Raw genomic sequence first — 22166 nt, forward strand, 5'->3', positions numbered from 1 at the left:
GGCTCGACCAGATGTTCCGGACCCTCTCCTATGGTCCATATGGATCAGTAGAATAATTTGTCAAGAGAGGATTCTTGGAATAGGTATGTAGGTCTGCAAATATCATATGGTTATACAAGGATCTTGTGAATGTTAGGAGGATGACTGTGTAGGCCAGTTGGAGGGGATACTTAATGGGAGAAAATCTATTTCAGAGCTTTTCATGACAAAGAAGATCCTTGGCAGAATACCCTTAGGGAGTTGGCATTGGAGCAGATAAATTTACCGTGTATACCTGTGTGGTAGGATTGAGATCATATTCATGACAGATACTTTACTGTAATTGTTAATTTGTTTGATGTTGGCCAGATGAATTGGTACCAAGAGTACATAGCATGTGGGAATGAATACTTCTTTCATGTGTCCTATGAATATGCTGACAAAAGACAGGACCACCCTGACTTCTATAGTTGTCCCCCTGATTTATTTGTAGACTGTTCCCTAATGGTGAAAGGAGAGCTGCTCTTTCTCCTCGGAATTGGTGGATCCTTCATCGTGTAGATTCTGAGTGACCCTCACATCACCCTTCCCTAAGCTCCAAGTTCTTTGAAGAGGTCTAGGAGTGCAGTGATCTACTTTTTTGGGTTTTGCTGAAAGCTGTGGCTTCCGAGAGCATGTACTGGTTAGAGACATTTTGACCATGTATGAAGATAGTATCTGTTTCCGAAAGAACAGATACCATTGATGACTGTGCAGCTTCTCTAGAATGAAATGATAATTAAATCAACACCCTAGCTGCAAACAGGCGTTGAGATACATCATTGGGGACATGTTGAAAATGTGTGCCCCGACCGGGACTCGAACCCGGGATCTCCTGCTTACATGGCAGACCCTCTGTCCATCTGAGCCACCGACAGCACAGAGGATAGTGCGCTTGCAGGGACTTATCCCTTGCATGCTCCCCGTGAGACCCACATTCCAAACAAGTCCACACCACTACATTTGTAGTGCGCCTAATAGATGTTTGCCCATCACATTCATTACTCGTGGCAGATTAATCTACCAAGTCCCGTACGAGTTGGGGCATAGCGTGTGCGTTCGCACAAGAAGGACAATGGCCGGGTAGCCATATTTTAACTATACATGAAGATAGTATCTGTTCCTGAAGGAACATTGACCAAACTGTTTCTCCTAAATATCCTTTCTTCCAGGGGAGATAGTGCAGCAAGATATGCAGACAACTTTTGTGAAGTTTTGAATAGAGGTGAAAGATCTGGCAAAAGTAGAACTGTGAGGGGAGATTGTGCATGATGGCTAGTTCTGTCAGCAAGTACATGCCTGTGAAAGGCTAAGTTCCAGGTCTGAATCCCAGTCTGGCACACATTTCTCATCTGCAGAAAATCTTCATTTACAAAACCTGATGCGAGAGAATTATTGTATTCTCCTTTACATACTTCAGGAGCAGAAAAATGTGACCCACACTTCAAACATAAACTTTATGTTTACTTTTCTTCTATCACTTTGTGATAGAATAATTTAATATTTAAACATGAAAAGCAGTAAGTGATGTATTGTACAAATATTTACTTGCTACAAACTAATAATCCTGCCCACCTGATGATGGATTTGTAAGCCGAAAATCAGTTCATAATTAAATAAAGTGTTCCAGCACATAGTTTATGTGTTTTCACACTTAAAAAGAATAATTTTTATATCCGGCAGTTCTCTAATATGTAATTAAACAAAACTGGTCATATGCATAAGGCGTTTAGTATTTCATAACATATTTTAAGATTCTCTGAGTTCAAATTCCTTTCATTAGCTTATATTGAGAAATTTTTATAACTGAGAAATTTTTATAACTTCTTTTGTCTTTCATAATACACTGTTTTATTTTGACGGTGTGTTATAATAATATACCATTTGTTTAATTTTGCGTTACTGCACGTTTTTGATAAATCTGTCTTTTCTAAGGCTGTAAAAACTGCATTATTTTTTATTTGTTGCCATGACTTTCGCATAATTATTGCACATCACCTCCAAATTTTCACTCACAATCCTTTGTCATATTATTCTAGGATTACCAGAGGCTACATTTTGAAATCATCATTGAGGAAGAGTTTCGTTTCTCTGAGCTTCCTAGCACTTTTCAGTTTGTCACTAGACAATATTCATATTCTTGTCTCAAAAGGGCTATAAAATGATCTAATCAAAACATTTGATTGCAGCAGAAGAGATTCAGGTTTTACTTGTATGGTAATTAGCGTCACAGTGGTTTGTGGGTAATTAGTGTCACAGTGATTTGTGGATGTAGATGCTGGAGAGTATAAGTTTGGCATACAAAGATATTGATTAAGACCTTGTCAGTATTACCAATTGAAACTATGAACATCACATACATGCCCCTGCCATCATCATGTAGTGTGATAGCAAAATATATATTGCAGAGAACGGGGATACTTACGATTTCATTGAATGTGAAGTATTTTGAACCTCATTGAGTCATTCTTATAAGAAGTGATTAGACATGGACATGAAAAATGTTTTAACATTCAACCTCTGGAACATTCTGTAGTTGCACTGACTTTTCCTGAGTGTATTGGGTACTGTAAAGTTGGTGGCTATTAACCAAAACTTAAGCATTGAAGGACTTCAAAGAGATGTTTGCAATATCAAACCTTCCACAGGAGAAAAGCATTTTAGGGAACTTTCATCAAAATTTAACAGAAGTCATTTACTACTGAGCAAGGTAATGCAATGGTTAAAGACATTGGATTCACATTCGGCAGAAGCAGAGTGTGAATCACTGTTTGGACTATACATTTAGGTTTTGTCGATTCCCTTAGTTATTTAAGACATGTGCCAGGATAGTTCATTTGTAGCAAATACAGCCAATTTCTCCCCTGTCCATCTCATAGCCAAATGTGTATTCCATGTGTAATAGAACACAAGGGTGTTTTTTTTTCTTTTTAAATCATGATCTTTCCTTGTTTTTGCCATTTGTTGTATGTAATACTCTTCTTCCCAATGATGTTGACAAATATTTTAATCATGTCCACTATGCAAATACACATCCAGCTGTCCACTGTCTCCAGTTTTTGTATTTATGCCCCCATCAGCCAGGCTCATTAGCAGATTTTCAGTATGATCATTGTCTGCACCACTGTTACTGACTCTTCAGATGAGGTGACAAAGGATTGTACCACTTATCACACGGTGATATACTGGCTTCGAGTGGTTCAGTCTGTTCCCTTGCCAGGCCTATCATTTTCTGAAATGATTTTCCACCCAATATTGCTCCCTGATCATGCGGAGTACTTTTTCAGTATTTCTCAACTTTTGCAATATCTTCATCACACACTGGACTCATGTTGAATGCTAGCTAATAGACAACTGCCATTCAGCTTTCTGTGTTGGTTATGGAAGCCTTCATGGGTAACAAAAAATACCATCTTGTGGAACAGACTGTTGCATATAGTTGCATATAGTAGGCTTTATTATGCAGGTAGCTAAATTTTTCTTTAAAGCACCAGTACCTCTGAATTTGGCTTTGGAAACTCAGTGTGATGCATTTGATTGGTTCTAACCACCTGCCTGCATCTATCTATTTTCTATTTGCTATTATCTTCTCTTCCAACCTTCCCTCTCCCAATTATTTTTTCACTTATGTTAATTAGAAACTTCTCTTGTTTTTCTTGACCCATTCTTTTTTTCCCAGAGAATTTAGTTTTGGAACTTCAGATCATGTCCTTAAGCTACAAATGCCAAACAAGTTCGGTATAATATGACGTGGAAGTACGAACCATCTGGAGAACGTAATACTTATGATTTAAAATATGAAATTTTCTAATTGCTCTGACTCCCTGAATGCTCTTCAAGTGATCTAGGGCATTCTCTTTTCATCGTGCTGTTTGTAAAAGAGATAGGATTCGGTTCAGTACTAGTTCATCTGGAAATTCAAGGCAGTGAAATGGATGATTTAGCAGTGAAACAGTGATGTGCAGAACCTACTTTGTCACAGTTTAAAGTTTCCCTACCAGCATTGTGGAAAATTAATTGAAATGATGGGAAAAAATTGAAACATTATTAATTTTTGTGGGTTTTTGATTGCTCCAATTCTAGGCATCTGATTGCTCCAGCTCTTTGCCGTTTTTAAAACAAATGTACATTTTGTTGCTTTGTTTTCAGACCAACTATTTTTGTCAGAAAGTTGATAACTTTTTCCTCCAAATGCTAAAATATTTTGTGGACTCCCACCTACATAGAGAGGAAAGACCATTGTAATAAAATAAGAGAAATTGGAGCTTGCACAGAAAGATTTAGATGTTCATTTTTCCCGTGTGCTAGTTGAAAGTGGAGCAGTTGAGAAATAGTTTGAGACTGGTTCTGTGAAAATGGTCCTGTGAACTCTCTGGCAAGCACTCAAGTGTGAATTGCAAAGTTGCCATATAGATGTAGGTATGCAGATGTAGAATGATCAGTGAGGCCAGCAAGTATTATGCAGCCAGCAACCCGACTGTGGTGAATCTCTTTCCCAGCTTCAAAACAAAATGAAGTGCTACTAAATCCCCTCAAGACTGGTTGTTGCCCTCCAGTGCATGGATTCCTCCTCAAGCAAGAATAACCAATACTGTTTGGCACTTGTGGTATATGATTGTCATTATTCCATATATCAAAGAGTATCCAGTTTGCAGATGGAAGGGCAGCCCATAGTGTAATTGGGGACATGTTCTTTATTTTTGATTATCACAAGTGCTATATCAACCCCCTATTAAATTTTGGCCCATATTCCCAGCTTTTACATACTTATATTTAACCCCTCTCACTGCATAATTCTTTCAGTTTTCTTTTTTTTACGTCTATTTATACATCTACCCTTATGTAGCCTTTTCAGTAAAGTATTATTTTGTTGGTTTTTTACTGTGACATAGAATTACAGCAGTTGAGATTTCAGCATTTAGAGCAGTTGAAGACAATGATTCTGTGGATAGAAGAGAAATTAACAGAAGAGAAGTGGCTTGGAGTCCTTTTATTAAAATGTATATAATTTTCTAAATGAAGATTGCATTATGTAGAGAACAAAAGCTTTCAATTAGTTTCTATTCACAGTTTAGGTTTATAACAGTGACACATGAAACTGAGGGGTGTCCAGTGAGCAATGAATAGATGTGTCTTATGAATTACTATGACAGACAGGAATACAAATAAATGGATCAGGGAATAAACTAGATTGCAACACACAAATTATGAGTAGGATAAAAAAAATGGGTGTGGACAGAACATTAAATGAGGTGATTTGGATGTTAGTTGGACCAAGGAAGCTCTTTGATGGATTCTAAAAGATATGAAAACACCAAGACAGTGACCAAGTGTAATGTGGATGATTAAAAAGGATGCAGGAGTAACATGAATGCATATAATTGAAGACTATAATGCACGGAAAAGTCTAGAGGAGGATGTTACACAACAACAGATGTCAAATGGCTGGTAACTGACCATGTACTTGTATTAATCTATTGCAGAAGCCAGTGACTGTTCTGTCACGTTCCCTGAGCACATGTACAGCAATAACAACATTATTTCCTCTTTTCTGCTGCCACAGCTGTTGGTTTCTATTTCCTATTCTGATCTGTTTGTTTTGAGTACCACTGTGGATATTGTTATCATCTCTTCTGTCTGCCTTTTCAGCTCTCCATCAGTCTCTTCTTTTCATTTAGGATAGATTTTTACCCACCAAATAGAGGCAGCTTTGAGCACGCAGTGGACAGACACATTTAAAAGTAGCCCTTTGGAAAGCTATTGGACTGTGTCCTTTGTCAGATGTAATAAGACACGCTCATTCACAACAACACAGCTCACACAGACATACCCTCTGTCATCACAGGGGTGTGAGGCCTGATTTAGATGAGTAGCAATCTCAACTGGGGTGCATAGCAGGGCTACAGAAGGGGAGTGAGGTATTCAAATCTTTTCAGGTATTCAGATCTTGCCTGTTGGTCTTTTCCTCATCCTATCTGTGTTTTTGATGTGAGGTCCTGGCCAATTTTCTTGATTAATCTCTGATTAGCTCATTTGCACCAACCTTCTCTCCCATATGTTGGATGGAGAAACCTCTAGTTCCTTAAATTAAGTTTTTTGTCAACTTTCATTCATGGCTGATAATCTGCTACTGATGCTGCATGTTAGGCAAGCATTTTTTTCTGTGAAATTAAAATCAGTGATAAATGTCTCTAAATTAGAAAACTCGGTTATTTATAAATTGTGAATTTCTAAAGTTTTAATGTGAAGAGTTTTGACTGACAATACATATTATGTGCAAGGGGTAGTCATAAAGTTTTAATTATCACATTAAAAAAATGCTTTAGGGATTTCAATATGTGTGTGTGGACTACAATCATGTACATGCAAACAAACAAAAAATTAAATATGTAACTTTATTTTTTTTTGAGTTAATAATTACAACCATATGACTACCCATCATACCCGTGTGTGTGTGTGTGTGTGTGTGTGTGTGTGTGTGTGTGTGTGTGTGTGTGTGTGTGTGATATGAAAAGCATGTAAACATTGGCATGACATAGATAGAGAGATAAAGATTTACTTGCTTCTTTACTTGCAGCTAAATAAGTGGGCGATCAGGTATACGATAACATGTTTCTGTTGACTTTTGCCTCTTGCAGTGCATATATGGGAGACCAGGAGGTTCAGTGTTTGTGCAGCAAGCTTCATGTGCTGTCCTTCACCACAACACTTCTCCATCTTGGTATGAAGAAGTGAAAATGAGACTGCCAATACAACTACACTCCAAACACCATCTACTCTTTACATTTTTGCACATATCTTGCGATTCATCAAAGAAGAAGGACAGCTTAGTTGAGACTTGTGTGGGATATTCTTGGACTCCTTTACTCCATAGAGGAAGGTAATGCTGTCATTGAGTGTTAATTTTAATGTGCCTTTTTGAATTTACTGTAATCCTATTTTTAGTAGCATCACATGGTTTTTTATGAAGATATTGTCATATGAAACCCCACCAACCCATTCCATTCACAGATGATCTGAGGGATGAACACATGTCAGTAACCTTGCACACAATCTTAATTAAAATTTTTGTTGAATGGAATGCTGGTATGGATTTGCACACATGGGTTTCCCTCTTCATTCTGATCATGTACAACGGTGTAAATAAAACATGGGAGCAAAAGCTTTTTTGTGAATCCACATTAAAATAATATCTATATTCTAATGTGAGACTTATTATTGATACCTATTATAAAATCATGGTAAATAAAACTTGTAACACGATAGTGGTTAAAACACTAAAGCTTGCAGTCTTTGTAAATAGAGAACAATAGGCACAAAATCTACAGCTTGATGCCAATAAGGATGTCACTCGGCTCTGGGACATCCTGGGTGAGAAAGAAGGCAGAAATCGTCATCATGTTACATAGCGCATTGAATAGGAATCTCTGTCTGACATGTGGTTGTACCAAACTAAGATTGCGCGCCTGGTACTGATTAGTATATATTTCATGTGGAAGTAACGATGATTCTTGATAGCCCATTATAGAGGTAGTCCTCTTCAAAAGTGGTGTTTACTTGTATAAATGAGTGTGAAATTAAATTACATCTGTTGTAACATAATGAAAGTTGCTACTTTATGAGTCATTATCATTGGACAGTTTAATTTGCCACAGTTGAAAACAAAAGACAGTCAACAGAAGAAGATCCAATCATGTCAGCATGTCACGAAAAGAACTAAGTAAGAAGTCTTTTTGTTGTTAAAAAATAAAAAATAGTTACTGCATATTTTAATGAAGAATTCTGAAACAAAATGCGCCATTAGATTAAATTTCACTAACAGTATTTGTTAAATTTATAACCAGCCTTTTCCATATAATGACTGTTTGTTTGAACGCAATAAGCGAGCTGTAATTCTTACAATGAACTAAAAAAATGATACTGTATTGGTAATAATAAGCACACCCACACCCAAGTAATATGCTGTACGGGCTTGAATCAATGAGTACGAGTGAAATGATAAGAAAAGATAGGAAATGTATTTGTGGAGGAAAAAAAATGAGGATTCTACAATGTGTAGATTCAAATGCTGGATCTTGAGTTCAATTAGTGAAGGACTTTCAGCTTCCACACTGAACACGTTTGTGATAAATCAGCCCAACATCACAACCAATTTGAGATAGTCTTGTTCCATGGCAAAAAAAAAACAGAAATACATTCAGCCATTAGTGTATGATCGTTTGGATAAACTCACTTGGTGCAGAGTGGTTTGTTAGCATGAGAGTATTTGGAATTCTACTTGATGGCAACACCCTGAGAATTGCGTGGATAACCATTTCCATCTTCACATCCACCATGCATGTACTGGATGCTAAAATGGGGGCAAAAAATAGGAAAATAATGCTGCTGCTTGACAAGTGTTCAACACACCCTGACATTCTGCAGCCCAGAAACATTGAGGTAGTGTTCCTGCCTCCCAGTTGTATGGGTGAGATTCAGCTGTTAGATCTGGGAATCATCCATTCATTTAAGTGGAAATATAGAAAAATGTTAGTCCAGAAGGCTATGTTTATGCACGATAATGGCATGGACCCAAAATCTATGATCGTATAACTTTTGGATGCTGTGCATTATGTAGCCAAAGCATAGATGGGTGTGACTCCTTTCACTATTTCTAACTGTTTCATGAAAGCAGTATTTAAGTTGTCTTGTGACAGCCAGAGCGAGAGCACCAGCAGCAGCGAGTACTGTTTGTATAAAGCGTTTATTTTGCATTTTGTTTACGACCTTCCACTAAGGAAGGGATTCTATTAGTGTTTATCTGCTCTGCATAGTAACTAACAGTTCTTGATAAAACTTTACGTAGTTTTCGTGTTAGATTTCTTAGTGTTTTCTTGATCGTTTAGAACAGAAAGCGCACTAAAACCGTCTTTTGTTTGTTTCGCGGCCGTTAGCCACTAGTCACTTGAATCAGCAGTTGTCTTGTGACAGCCAGAGCGAGAGCACCAGCAGCAGCGAGTACTGTTTGTATAAAGCATTTATTTTGCATTTTGTTTACGACCTTCCACTAAGGAAGGGATTCTATTTGTGTTTATCTGCTCTGCATAGAAACTAACAGTTCTTGATCGTTAGGAGAGAAATTTATTTTGTACTTATTTGCTGCGCTTAGCTTTTAAATAGTTTTTCTGGGAAAACCTAGCGTAGTTTTTGCGTCTCGTATTTCAGTGAGTGTTTCTTGATTATCAGAGTAGCTCATCAGAAGATTATCTTGGGAATTTGTCACCGTATAGAGTAGGGTAAACATAATCATGTGTAGGGACTGTGGTTGTTGTGAGCGGACGCAAGGAGAATTGGCCACTCTTCGGGGGCAGGTGGAGGCTTTGTCTGTTACGCTCATCGAGCTCGAGGCGCAGGCGTCGGCTCGTAGTGGCGTTGAGGCAACTGTGGTGAGACCTATGCCTACTTCGGTGGCCTTGGAATCACATGGAACCCCTGATGTCGCTGCGTCTTCCGGCAGTGAGCATCTTACCGGTCAGCCATCACTCCAGGGTGAATGGCGGACAGTGGTGGGCTCGCGTGTGCCTGGCCGAAAGGCGAAGGTGGGATCTGGCCGCGTGGCAGCTGCCTTACCCCTTTCCAACAGGTACGGGGTGCTTCCTAGTGGTGATGACATCGTTTCCGAGCCACCACAGGATGCCTCGCCTGTTGGGCAGTGGCCGATTCTCCGGCAAGGTCCCGACAGTCACAGAGGGCGGGCCTATTAGTTATAGGGAGCTCCAACGTTAGGCGGGTTATGGAGCCCCTCAGGAAAATAGCGGGTAGGTCGGGGAAGAATGCCAGTGTGCACTCGGTGTGCTTGCCGGGGGGTCTCGTCCGTAATGTGGAGGAGGCCCTTCCGGCAGCTATTGAACGCACTGGGTGTGACCGGCTGCAGATAGTAGCACATGTCGGAACGAATGACGCCTGCCGCTTGGGTTCTGAGGCCATCCTTGGTTCCTTCCGGCGGCTGGCTGATTTGGTGAAGACAACCAGCATCGCACGCGGAGTGCAAGCTGAGCTTAATATCTGCAGCATAGTGCCCAGAGTCGATCGCGGTCCTCTGGTTTGGAGCCGTGTGGAGGGTCTAAACCAGAGGCTCAGACGACTCTGCGACTATAATGGTTGCAAATTCATCGACCTCCGTTATTGGGTGGAGAACTGTAGGCCCCCCCTAGACAGGCCAGGCGTGCACTACACACCGGAAGCAGCTACTAGGGTAGCAGAGTACGTGTGGCGTGCACACGGGGGTTTTTTAGGTTAGAGGGACCCCCCCTTGGGCGAAACGATAAAATACCTGACGGCTTACCAGAGAGAACATCAGCATCGTTGATAAAGAACGTCCGTCCTCAGAGACCAAAAACAGGAAAAGTTAACGTAATATTGGTAAACTGCAGGAGTATCCAGGGCAAGGTTCCTGAATTAGTATCGCTTATTGAAGGAAATAGTGCGCATATAGTATTAGGAACGGAAAGTTGGTTAAAACCGGAAGTGAACAGTAACGAAATCCTACACACAGAATGGAATATATACCACAAGGATAGGATAAACGCCAATGGTGGAGGAGTATTTATAGCAGTAAAGAATTCAATAATATCCAGTGAAGTTATTAGCGAATGCGAATGTGAAATAATCTGGGTTAAGTTAAGTATCAAAGGTGGGTCAGATATGATAGTCGGATGCTTCTATAGACCACCTGCATCAGCAACCGTAGTAGTTGAGCGCCTCAGAGAGAACATGCAGAATGTCGTGAAGAAGTTTCGTGATCATACTATTGTAATAGGGGGAGACTTCAATCTACCAGGTATAGAATGGGATAGTCACACAATCAGAACTGGAGCCAGGGACAGAGACTCTTGTGACATTATCCTGACTGCCTTGTCCGAGAATTACTTCGAGCAGATAGTTAGAGAACCAACTCGTGAAGCTAACGTTTTAGACCTCATAGCAACAAATAGACCGGAACTTTTCGACTCCGTGAATGTAGAAGAGGGTATCAGTGATCATAAGTCAGTGGTTGCATCAATGACTACAAGTGTAATAAGAAATGCCAAGAAAGGAAGGAAAATATATTTGCTTAACAAGAGTGATAGGGCACAAATCGCAGAATATCTGAGTGACCACCATCAAACGTTCATTTCTGAGGAAGAGGATGTGGAACAAAAATGGAAAAAATTCAGAAACATCGTCCAGTACGCCTTAGATAAGTTCGTACCGACTAAGGTCCAAAGCGAGGGGAAAGATCCACCGTGGTATAACAATCATGTACGAAAGGTACTACGGAAACAAAGAAAGCTTCATCATAGGTTTAAGAGTAGTTGAATCATAGCTGATAAGGAAAATCTGAACGAAGCGAAAAAGAGCGTAAAGAGAGCAATGAGAGAAGCATTCAACGAATTCGAACATAAAACATTGGCAAACAATCTAAACAAGAACCCTAAAAAGTTTTGGTCATATGTAAAATCGGTAAGCGGATCTAAATCCCCTATTCAGTCACTCGTTGACCACGATGGCACCGAAACAGAGGACGACCGAAGAAAGGCAGAAATACTGAATTCAGTGTTCCGAAACTGTTTCACTGCGGAAAATCGTAACACGGTCCCTGACTTCAGCCGTCGCACGGACGCCAAAATGGAAAATATTGAAATAAACGATATCGGAATTGAAAAACAACTGCTATCACTTAGTAGCGGAAAAGCATCCGGACCAGACGAGATACCCGTAAGATTCTACAGTGACTATGCTAAAGAACTTGCCCCCTTTCTATCAGCAATTTATCGTAGATCTCTGGAAGAACGTAAAGTACCTAGCGACTGGAAGAAAGCGCAGGTCGTTCCCATTTTCAAGAAGGGTCATAAATCAGATGCGAATAATTATAGGCCTATTTCGCTTACGTCAATCTGTTGTAGAATAATGGAACATGTTTTATGTTCTCGTATTATGACGTTCTTAGATAATACAAATCTCCTTCATCATAACCAACATGGATTCCGCAAACAGAGATCATGTGAAACTCAGCTCGCCCTATTTGTCCAAGAAGTTCACAGTGCCGTAGACACTGGCGAGCAGATTGATGCCATATTCCTGGACTTCAGGAAGGCATTTGATACGGTTCCGCTCTTACGTTTAGTGAAAAAAATACGAGCTTACGGAATATCGGACCAGGTTTGTGATTGGATTCAGGATTTCCTAGAAGAAAGAACACATGTAATATAATGCGCATACATAGGGGCAGAAATCCATTCCAGTACGATTATGCCATAGGTGGTAAATCATTGGAAGCGGTAACGACCGTAAAATACTTAGGAGTTACTATCCGGAGCGATCTGAAGTGGAATGATCACATAAAACAAATAGTGGGAAAAGCAGGCGCCAGGTTGAGATTCATAGGAAGAATTCTAAGAAAATGTGACTCATCGACGAAAGAAGTAGCTTACAAAACGCTTGTTCGTCCGATTCTTGAGTATTGCTCATCAGTATGGGACCCTTACCAGGTTGGATTAATAGAAGAGATAGACATGATCCAGCGAAAAGCAGCGCGATTCATCATGGGGACATTTAGTCAGCGCGAGAGCGTTACGGAGATGCTGAACAAGCTCCAGTGGCGGACACTTCAAGAAAGGCGTTACGCAATACGGAGAGGTTTATTATCGAAATTATGAGAGAGCACATTCCGGGAAGAGATGGGCAACATATTACTACCGCCCACATATATCTCGCGTAATGATCACAACGAAAAGATCCGAGAAATTAGAGCAAATACGGAGACTTACAAGCAGTCGTTCTTCCCACGCACAATTCGTGAATGGAACAGGGAAGGGGGGATCAGATAGTGGTACAATAAGTACCCTCCGCCACACACCGTAAGGTGGCTCGCGGAGTATAGATGTAGATGTAGATGTAGATGTAGAAGTTCACAGGGAACACACAGGAACCACTGGAAGAAGATGTGTGTTACTTATTGATTTTTCTGTGACAGGTATGTCGTCTATGTTTTAAAAATATGTCTGTGTGTCAACAGTAGATAACATTATTATCAAACATTTTGAAGAAGAAAAGAGAGTGGAGATTGGTGAAGAGGATCATGAAGATGATGATCAAGAACCAGTTGTGCCAAGCAGAAGATAAGCTATGGAAACTATTAACATTTTGAGGCAGTGCATTGGTAGAGGATCAGGTGGTGATAATGCATTTGATGCTTTGTGTGCTGTGGACAGATAAGTAGAGCTGATTGCTGTTAGAAAGAAACAAAAACAGTTAGTTATTTCAGATATTTTTTAAAGAGGGTAGACTTAAATTGCTGTAATTTCATATTTTGAACGATATAAAGGTAATGAGAATAAGAGTAATTTATTCATTTTCAGTTGTTGTTTTTCTTATACTTTCCTGTATTTTACACTTTCGTGCATTTTACACTTTTTTGGGTTCGTCCACTGAAAATCATAAAAAGGGGATTTTACTGTATATTTATTTATTATGTGCATATATGTGTATTAAAAAATACGCGGTCTATATCCCTCTGAATATTTATTAGAGTGATGTGTAAAAATTTGGTGTAATAACTTTTTGAGATTTTTGGAAGCAATAGTAAAACACCGACTTGTCTTTATATTGAAGTATATATTATCCAGTATATATTCTTGGTTGCCCTTTTTAATAAGCAGTGGTAAGGCATTATTAAAATTCAGACTGGTTCTCTATTGGTTTAAACTCAGTGTTAAACTGCAATATGTAGATTGTACCAAACATTAATTAATATACATATCTGTAATTAAATTATGGAAAATCCAGGATGGAATAAAAAAAATATGAGTTACGATAGATCGCTGCTCACTACATGGAGGATGCATTGTGTGGCAGACAGGGGCATTTAAAAGGTTAGATATCATAGGCTATCCGACCAGGTCATTTGCCAGATCTAGAAACACACATATGCGCAACTCAAATACACATAACCACTGTTGTCTATGGGTGCTGAGTCCCAACTGTGGTGCACAGCAATCTCAGCTAAGGTGGATAGTGGGAGTATAGAAGAAGCATGGGGCAAGGACAGGAGGGATTTCAGGGCAAGAGGGAAGGAAGGGAAAGGTGCCTTTGGGAGTGTGCAGAGGGCTGGTAGAGACAGGATGCTACTAGGTGTAGCATTGAGAGAGAATGCTGGGGGAAAGGGGAAAGAGCTTGGCCACAGTTTCACAGTGGGCATTCATGTGGACAGACAGCTTGTCAGTGTCCATGTTCATGTAGAATACTACACAGTGGTTGCAGCTAAGTTGGCAGCCTGCATGGCTGCTTCCAAAGGTGGCATTTGATGGCGTAGGAAATGCTGAGACAGGAATGGAGTAGGTGGTAGTAAGAGGATGTATGGGATAGGTCTTGCATCTAGGTCTGTTGCAAGGATATGAGCCATGAAGCAAGGACTTGGCAGCAGGGACAAAGTAACGAGGGATAAGGATATAGCACAAGTTGAACGGGCGGCAGAATACTGTGTGTCTTATATAAGACACTAACCATTTTGTCAACCAACTCTCCACACTTATCCCTGTAACAGCTGTTGCCTTCTTATCACTGTTGGTGCCACCTCCCTCTACACTAATATCGCAATGCCCATGGCCTTGCCTCCATTGAAAATTACTTCTTCGAGTGCCTGATTTACTCCAAACCTACAACTTCCTTCCTGGTCACCCTGACCAAATATATCTTCAAATACAGTTACTACTCCTTTGAAGGCATCACAAGTCTATGGTACTGTCATAGGCACCTAAATGGCACAAACCTATACTAACCTATTCATGGACCATCTAAATTCTAGATGAGCCCTTCCTAACCATTCAAAATCTTGGTTCAAATTTATTGATGACATCTTCATGACCTGGACCAAGGATGAGGACACTATCCTCATTCCTCCAAAAACTCAACATCATCTCCCCCCTTTTGCTTCACTGGCCCTCCTTAATCCAACAAGTCACCTTCCTCAATGTTGACTACATCAGTACCTCCATTCATATCAAACCTACCAACCACCAGCAATATCTCCACTTCAACAGCTGCTACTCATTTCACACCAAGAAGCCTTCAATAGTTACCTGTGGTCATCATACCTGCAGAGATAAGCCATATCCTTCTGAATATACCAAGAGTCTCATAGAGGCCTTCATAGTCCGAAATTACCCTCCCCATCTTGGCTAAAAACAGGGGATCCCACACCTTATCTCTTTGTTCATCTACCATCCTCCACATACCCACTGACCAGTCCCAAAGGAGCACTCTCCTTGTCACTCAGTATGACCCATGACTGCAGCAACTAAATCAGGTACTCCTTCAGGGCTTCAGCTACCTTTTGTTGTGCCCTGAAATGAGAAATACTCTTTTCACTATTCTTTCCAAATCTCCTTGGTGTGATAGCTAATAATACCAAATAATATATTTTTTTAAATATGCTTTTCTGCCACTTAATGTCTTCTCTATGTGGCAAGTAACAGTTGATCCTATTTCATATAAATAAGTGTAAAATAGAAAACAGTTGTAATATAAAATTGAATCTGACTGCCTGAATGACTTACTGTAATATAAGTTTATAGTGAGCTATATTTTGTCAGGGAATTCCACATTGTATTCCCCTATGAAGAGTTGAGTAGTACCATTTGCTTTGGAAGCAGTTAGTAAATTAAACCTATTTAGTGAAAAGACTGTCATGAAACATAGAACTGTGTAAGTTTGTGGTTAAGCATCACACAACTTATTGCTTCCTGTGCAATTGAACAGAAACATTTTGTCACAATAGCATCTTTTTTCACATATTTTATGTATGGAAAGCCCATTCTCTTGTGCTCTTATTTGCATTGTCTGATTTTTATGGCATCTCGCAATCTATGCACCAAGTAAACAATTACTTATGATGTCTTAGTCCAGTGGTGTTTCTTTCTCTTTGACCTCAATATTTTTTTATTCTTTCACTCTATTTCCTCTATTCCTTAGTGAAGATTCTTTTGCACTTGCTATTTTGTTTCTTCTGAAAACCTGCAAAGGTGACTTTATTATTGTATGTTGTCACTTCCTGTATCTGCTTAATATTGAGAAATTGTTTGTGTTCTTAACTTCTGTCATTTCTTTATAAAATGCATGAGGTATCATTTTCATTATTTGTATTGTGGTTTGACTTAAAAAGTTAATTGTTATTTCAGTGTAAAGCGGTGTCATTTGTGCAATTGATGATATCGGTATGTGTTCTTGTCTTCCTAGTGTGTCTCAAGTGCTACACAGAATTCTTATTGCAGGTTAAACGTTGAAGACCAAATACTTCCAGTTGCAGTTAATCTTCCTCCAGGCTATTTAGCAGTGCAGCCACTGGGATTGGGAAAAGGGGTATTGTTAAATGATTTTCCTCTATTCATTTTATTTTCAAACATATTTATGTTATTTCCAAACAGTAGCAAAGTTGTAATTCTCTTCATTTGGTTTTGTATTACAAGAAAATATGTGTGCTCCATCTAGTTCAAGAAGTGTTTAATATGATTAAAATATGGTGTATTTAGTGGGTGTATTCTGTGAACTATGCTTAGTTTGGGTATTCATAATAGGCACGTACTTAATTATCTTGTAAAATACCTCCACCATCTGTGTAAAAGTGCAGCAGTGTTGGATGAACCAAATGTGTGTTTTGGTACGGTAGGGTATCAGAAGAGCAACTCTGATCTTTAAGAAAAATAATTCTCCTGGTCCAAACTGGTTTTATTAAGTCATTTTGGGCAGCTGTCGAACATAATTGACAAATTTGTTAAATGAATCACTTCATCAAGATCAGATTTTGTAAGTCTGGAATTTGGTAATTCGTGAAATAAAAAAAATTGGGGGAGATGGCAAATAAAGCTCTCACTGCTGTAGAAAGATATCACCCATTTTGTCTGTCAAATATGTTAAGACAAATATGTTAAAATGTTAGATTGCTACTCGTCATGTAGAGGAGACATTGCGTGGCAGACAGACACATCAAGAGACAGCTATACATCTAAGCTTTCAACAAAAGGCCACCTTCTAAAGAAGGAAACACACACACATTCAGACAAGCACATCTCCCATGCCTGACCACTCTCTCTGACCACTGAGATGTGTTGGCAGAAAGATCATGTGTATAGCAGTCTTTTTGTTGTGCCTATCTGTGACTCAACATGTCCTTTATATGGCGAGTAACAGTTTTCGTTGTATTCATTATTCGGTCTGTGCTAGATTTTCCATTGTTTAAATCTCTTGAGAAGTACAGGAAAATGTGTGTGTGTTTGAAGTAATTGGCGTTTTGACAGATAAAATGGCTGATATATTCTTACAGTCATGACCTTCCAAATTTAGGGAATCTGATCTTGATGAAGTGATTCATTTAAAAATTTTGTAAAGTGTGACACAATTCTTTGACAGCTTCCTGAAGTGATTGCACAAATCCAGTTAGGATCAGGAGACTTACTTTCCCTTTGTTTCATAAAAAATACCAGAGCTGCTCTTCTATTCCTCTGCCATAACACAGAACACATTTGGTTCATCTAAATCTGTGCATTTTACTCAGATGGTGATGGCATTTCACAAGATGATTATGTATGTAGCTATTACGAATATGCCCAAGGCTACCTGGCTTTTTGGAATAAGTCCATAAAATCAATGTAAGCCACTGTGGTTTGAAATGAAAATGTTGATTATGCTGACAAAATTCTCTTAGTTACCAGAACAGCATAAAGGAGAAGAAAAATGCAGCTTGATTTTAACCCAATTAAGAAGCCCCTGTGCTGGTCATTATGTAAATGAAGTGTCTTACAAAACTACATACATTGAGCTTAAAGAAAATGTTTCTCTGATAAGAAACCATAGTATTAACCTCAAGGAGGTGTGTCTGTGTATAGCATGCACCAATCACAAAAACATTTTTTTGTACCATTCCATTGTTGTTTTACAATAGTGAGCCCATACCTACTCCTTGATTACTGCAGCAGCTTACACAGTGATGAGTTGTGCTCTTACACTTCTGAGTGAGCAGCAGTAAAGTATAATAAACAGCGAGCTAGGTCAGAAAAACTTTATGACCCATGCAAGAAAATGACCCAGATCCTTTGAGCTAGCAGCACAATCCCACAATGAGGCAGTTATCTATAAGATAATTAGTAATCAAACAAGTGGTTGGCAGAGATCTGATGCAGCTGTGCTGTTTAATGCTTTGAGTGGATCATTATTGTGTCATAACACTTGTTCGTGGCAACAGAGTGATGGAATGATAGGTTATTTGGTTATTATTGTTTAATTAATGAGTGATTTAGCACATATAATGTAAGTTTATTTCACCATTGTTTAATTAAACTAAAATTAAACTGTGATTTTTCTCATACATGTTTACCTTGGTCACCGTGTGCCTGCTCATGTTATGAAAAATAGCACACGCATGCGAGGGTTAAAAAAGCTGCTCAGTAAAACAAAACAATAACTAAAACAAAGTGCACGTCTTTGTACATATGCAAATTCAAAATCAGCTGTTGGGTAACATTCAGTGTCACACTGATTCACCCTCTTTACTATAACATGCTTGAAAATTTCTGTCCAAAGATGGTCGATATATTGCAGCTCAAATCTGTCCTATTCTCTGATTAAATACTTCCTGAAGTTGGCCAGCTTGTGAAGAAAGTTTCTATGATGGCATATTGCAAATTTCAGTTGATCCTAAACATTCTCAGTCCTGTTCATGTTAGCAGATATTGATTCCATAACATTAGGTTAATTCCTGCCTGCTGAAGAAGGTGTTCTCGAGATGGGCAGGTGTGCTTGTGCCTCATTGTCTTGCAAATTATACTTACCACTGAAATGTTGCCTGTAGGATTAGAGAATGAGTTGGAGAATCCTGTGCTATTACTCCACAGCAGTCAAACTATTCTTGGAACTGATGAGATGCAACTGACATCAGTACAAGATATTGGCCAAAACATCGCTGATCCACAGTCTGCCAAACCTGTGGGATTACGTGTCTAAGATATGCATTGATACCTGGCCACTTCAACACTCTCGTACAATATCATGAATGTAAAATAAATCTTGTACTCATATAAGTGAAGAGAACCCAATGCCATTGACCCAGATTCCATTCTGGGTGTTTCCTTGCACACCTTCATTGTACAGGATGTTTTGCAGTGTTGTTCATAATGGGTGCCTAATGGTCAAATTGATCTTGTGGAGAGGGTTTGTATTGTCCAGGTCAACACAGCCCTCCCAATTCTCTCCAAAGAGGTGGCACATTGCTTCTTCTTCTTCTTCTTCTTCTTCTTCTTCTTCTTCTTCTTTTTTGTCTTCTTAGCGAATATATGAGCCATAATTTGTAGGTAGCAGTCTTCAGGTCGTGTTGTTAACCATGAGTGATCACCATGATGTTGAGCATCAGTGTTTCATGTCTCATAAATCTGATTGTTTGAAAGACATCCTGTTGATGTAGGTCAAATTGGTCAGCAGATTTCCAAGCTGAAAATGCATGCAGTACCATGTTCTGAGCTCCAAATGAGCCTTCGAGACACATTGACAGGCTGAACAGCACACACAAGCCACACACCGTTTATAATTAGGGGCACAGTGAGATTTGCAGAACTGCACTGAGAAGGCAGGCCTGCCTCCATTTCATAGTTCACTGTACGAACTGATTCCTGTGGTCAAAAGAATATTGAGAAAGAAATCTCCACTTAAACATATCATGTAATTGGACAAATTATTTTAATAATTTCTCAGTTGTGTTCTGGCTATGAATTAATTTAATCTCTGTTTCTATGACAGTGAACGTTTGTATCTGTTGTATGACTGTTCATCAACCACCACTTTAGATCAAATAAATTACCCTTACAAATGCTGTGGAAGAATGTTATTGTTTGCAAATATTTATATAATTGAATTAAATTTAGTAAAGTAAATATTTATATAAACAATATATTGCTTGTAAATATTTACTTTCTGTTATAAAAATGATTTTTCATGAATAATTTTAATTTTAAATCTCATCTTCAATTTTATTTTTTTATTATTTTATAGTAAACAGAGAAGTTAGATCACATGTCCAACATACAAGAGTCTGCAGAGGGAGTGGTATGAACTCAGACTACCATCTTATTATAGCAAATATAAATCTGTTGGCTTGCTGAAATAAATAATAAATAAATAAATAAATAAATTACACAATACCAAAGAAGCAGCTTTTAAAGTATATCTATTACAAGAAGAGGTATAAAACATCAGTACCGATGATGACTTGCACAGTATCTCCAGAACAAAGTCCCACACAACAGTGTAAACACAGAATGAGGAAACATCAAGTCATGCATTAACAGAGCTGGGGTGAATGCTGTAGGAAAAAGGAAGAAATCCAGAAAGAAGAATAGTATCAGAATATGGAATGATGAAATGGAGAATGTAGTTAAAGAAAAACAGAAAGCTTCCCTCGTAAATCTATGTGATAATAATACATTAGAGACATGATAGTGCAACTTGGCCACGACAGTAGCAAGGAAAGCTCATCAAGAACAGTGGGACAGATTTATATTAACTATTCAAAATGATGTACATGGTAGACAAAAGGTGGCCTATAAACTCATGAAGCAACAAGCAAAAATAAATGTCATAGATAAAGAGACTTCACAGAAAAATTATTAGGAACTATGAACTGAAGGTGGTGACAAAGAGGATGAAGGGGACCAACTTATATATCAAGGAGATATCACATTTGATGAGATACATGAGGCTCTGAAACAGATGAAAAACAGGAAAGCTGCAGGCCCTGATATAATCAACATAGGAATCATTAAATATTGAGGATTAAAGTTATATCTCTTAAATGAATGCTGGAAGGTGAGTGTGGTACTGGAATCATGGAAGACAGTGGAGATGATAGTAGTGTACAAAAACGGAGGAAGAATTGTCTGTATAAACTATAGAGGAATAAGCCTACTAAACCTTATAAGCTTACCCTAAGAATTATTAACAGTACAGTGGTAAAGTTAGCTGATACTCTCCTAATGGAGGGTCAAATTGGCTTTAGAAAAGGATGATCTTGCAGTGACTTTGTTACTATTGTATGCCATTTAAAATTGAAAAACAACAAGAATACGACCTGAAAATTCGTATAGCATTCTTAGGTTATGAAAATAGTTTGGATGGACTGAACAGAAGCAAGCTTTGGAACATATTGGAAAAATGAGGGTATTCAAGATCTATGATACAAATAATAAAGAGTTTGCATCAGCACACAGAAATTATATATATATATATATATATATATATATATATATATATATATATATATATATATATATATATAAAAGTAATGACCTTCGAAGGTTAATTTACAGTGCACTCCAAAATAGTACTAGATGAACATTCACTAGAACAGTTGTCACATTTTCAGCTTGTAAGGTGTAATATTAAATGTGAACATGAAATGACATTACTGATAAATAAATAAGTTTCAAGTGATATGTGAAAAATACACATGACATGAACTATAATGACTCCATATATATATAAACCTCAAAATTCCAATCAACACAATCTGGAACCACAACACCCTAATTCAGTAGTTAACCTTTCCTCCAAACCTCTCTCCCAATCCGAAACCTCTGTCCTATCCAAAGGCCTCACCTTCAGCCCCACTCCCAGGTTCAACCAAACAGCCCTCGTCAAAGATTTACTGTCCTACACTCATACTCTCTGCTGGAAATATCACTTTGCCATGAAGAAAAATGATCCTAATCCTACTCCTAATGATCCAACTCCCCAAGACACTACCCAAATTGAACCCTTCCTGGAACAGTTCCGTCCTCCGTCACAGCGGGACCCACCTCCTCTTCCTCAAAATCACCCCCTCCAAACCTTCCAGGAATTTCTGACTTCCAGCCTTGCCTCTCAATCCTTCATAAAAAACCTTAATCCTACTCCCAACATCACCACTGCTGAAGCCCAAGCTATCCGTGGTCTGAAGGCTGACCGTTCCATCGTCATTCTTCCGGCGGACAAGGGTTCCACGACAGTGGTACTTGATCGTCGGGAGTATGTGGCTGAGGGACTGCGTCAGCTTTCAGACAACACCACATACAAAGTTTGCCAAGGTAATCCCATTCCTGATGTCCAAG

The 22166-nt window shown here is 38.8% G+C and overlaps 1 protein-coding gene across 1 annotated transcript in view; it reads left to right on the plus strand.

Moving 5' to 3' along the window:
- LOC126262335 (dedicator of cytokinesis protein 9) overlaps positions 1-22166 on the plus strand; it is a 356303-nt gene that overhangs the window by 124571 nt on the left and 209566 nt on the right. Inside the window, exons 15-16 of the mRNA XM_049958894.1 lie at positions 6657-6898; positions 16308-16395. Of these exons, the coding sequence (XP_049814851.1) occupies positions 6657-6898; positions 16308-16395 (330 nt within the window). The remainder of the gene's footprint in view (positions 1-6656; positions 6899-16307; positions 16396-22166) is intronic.

The sequence above is a fragment of the Schistocerca nitens genome, chromosome 6, assembly GCF_023898315.1.
Source record: "Schistocerca nitens isolate TAMUIC-IGC-003100 chromosome 6, iqSchNite1.1, whole genome shotgun sequence".
In the NCBI taxonomy this organism is placed as follows: Eukaryota; Metazoa; Arthropoda; class Insecta; order Orthoptera; family Acrididae; genus Schistocerca; species Schistocerca nitens.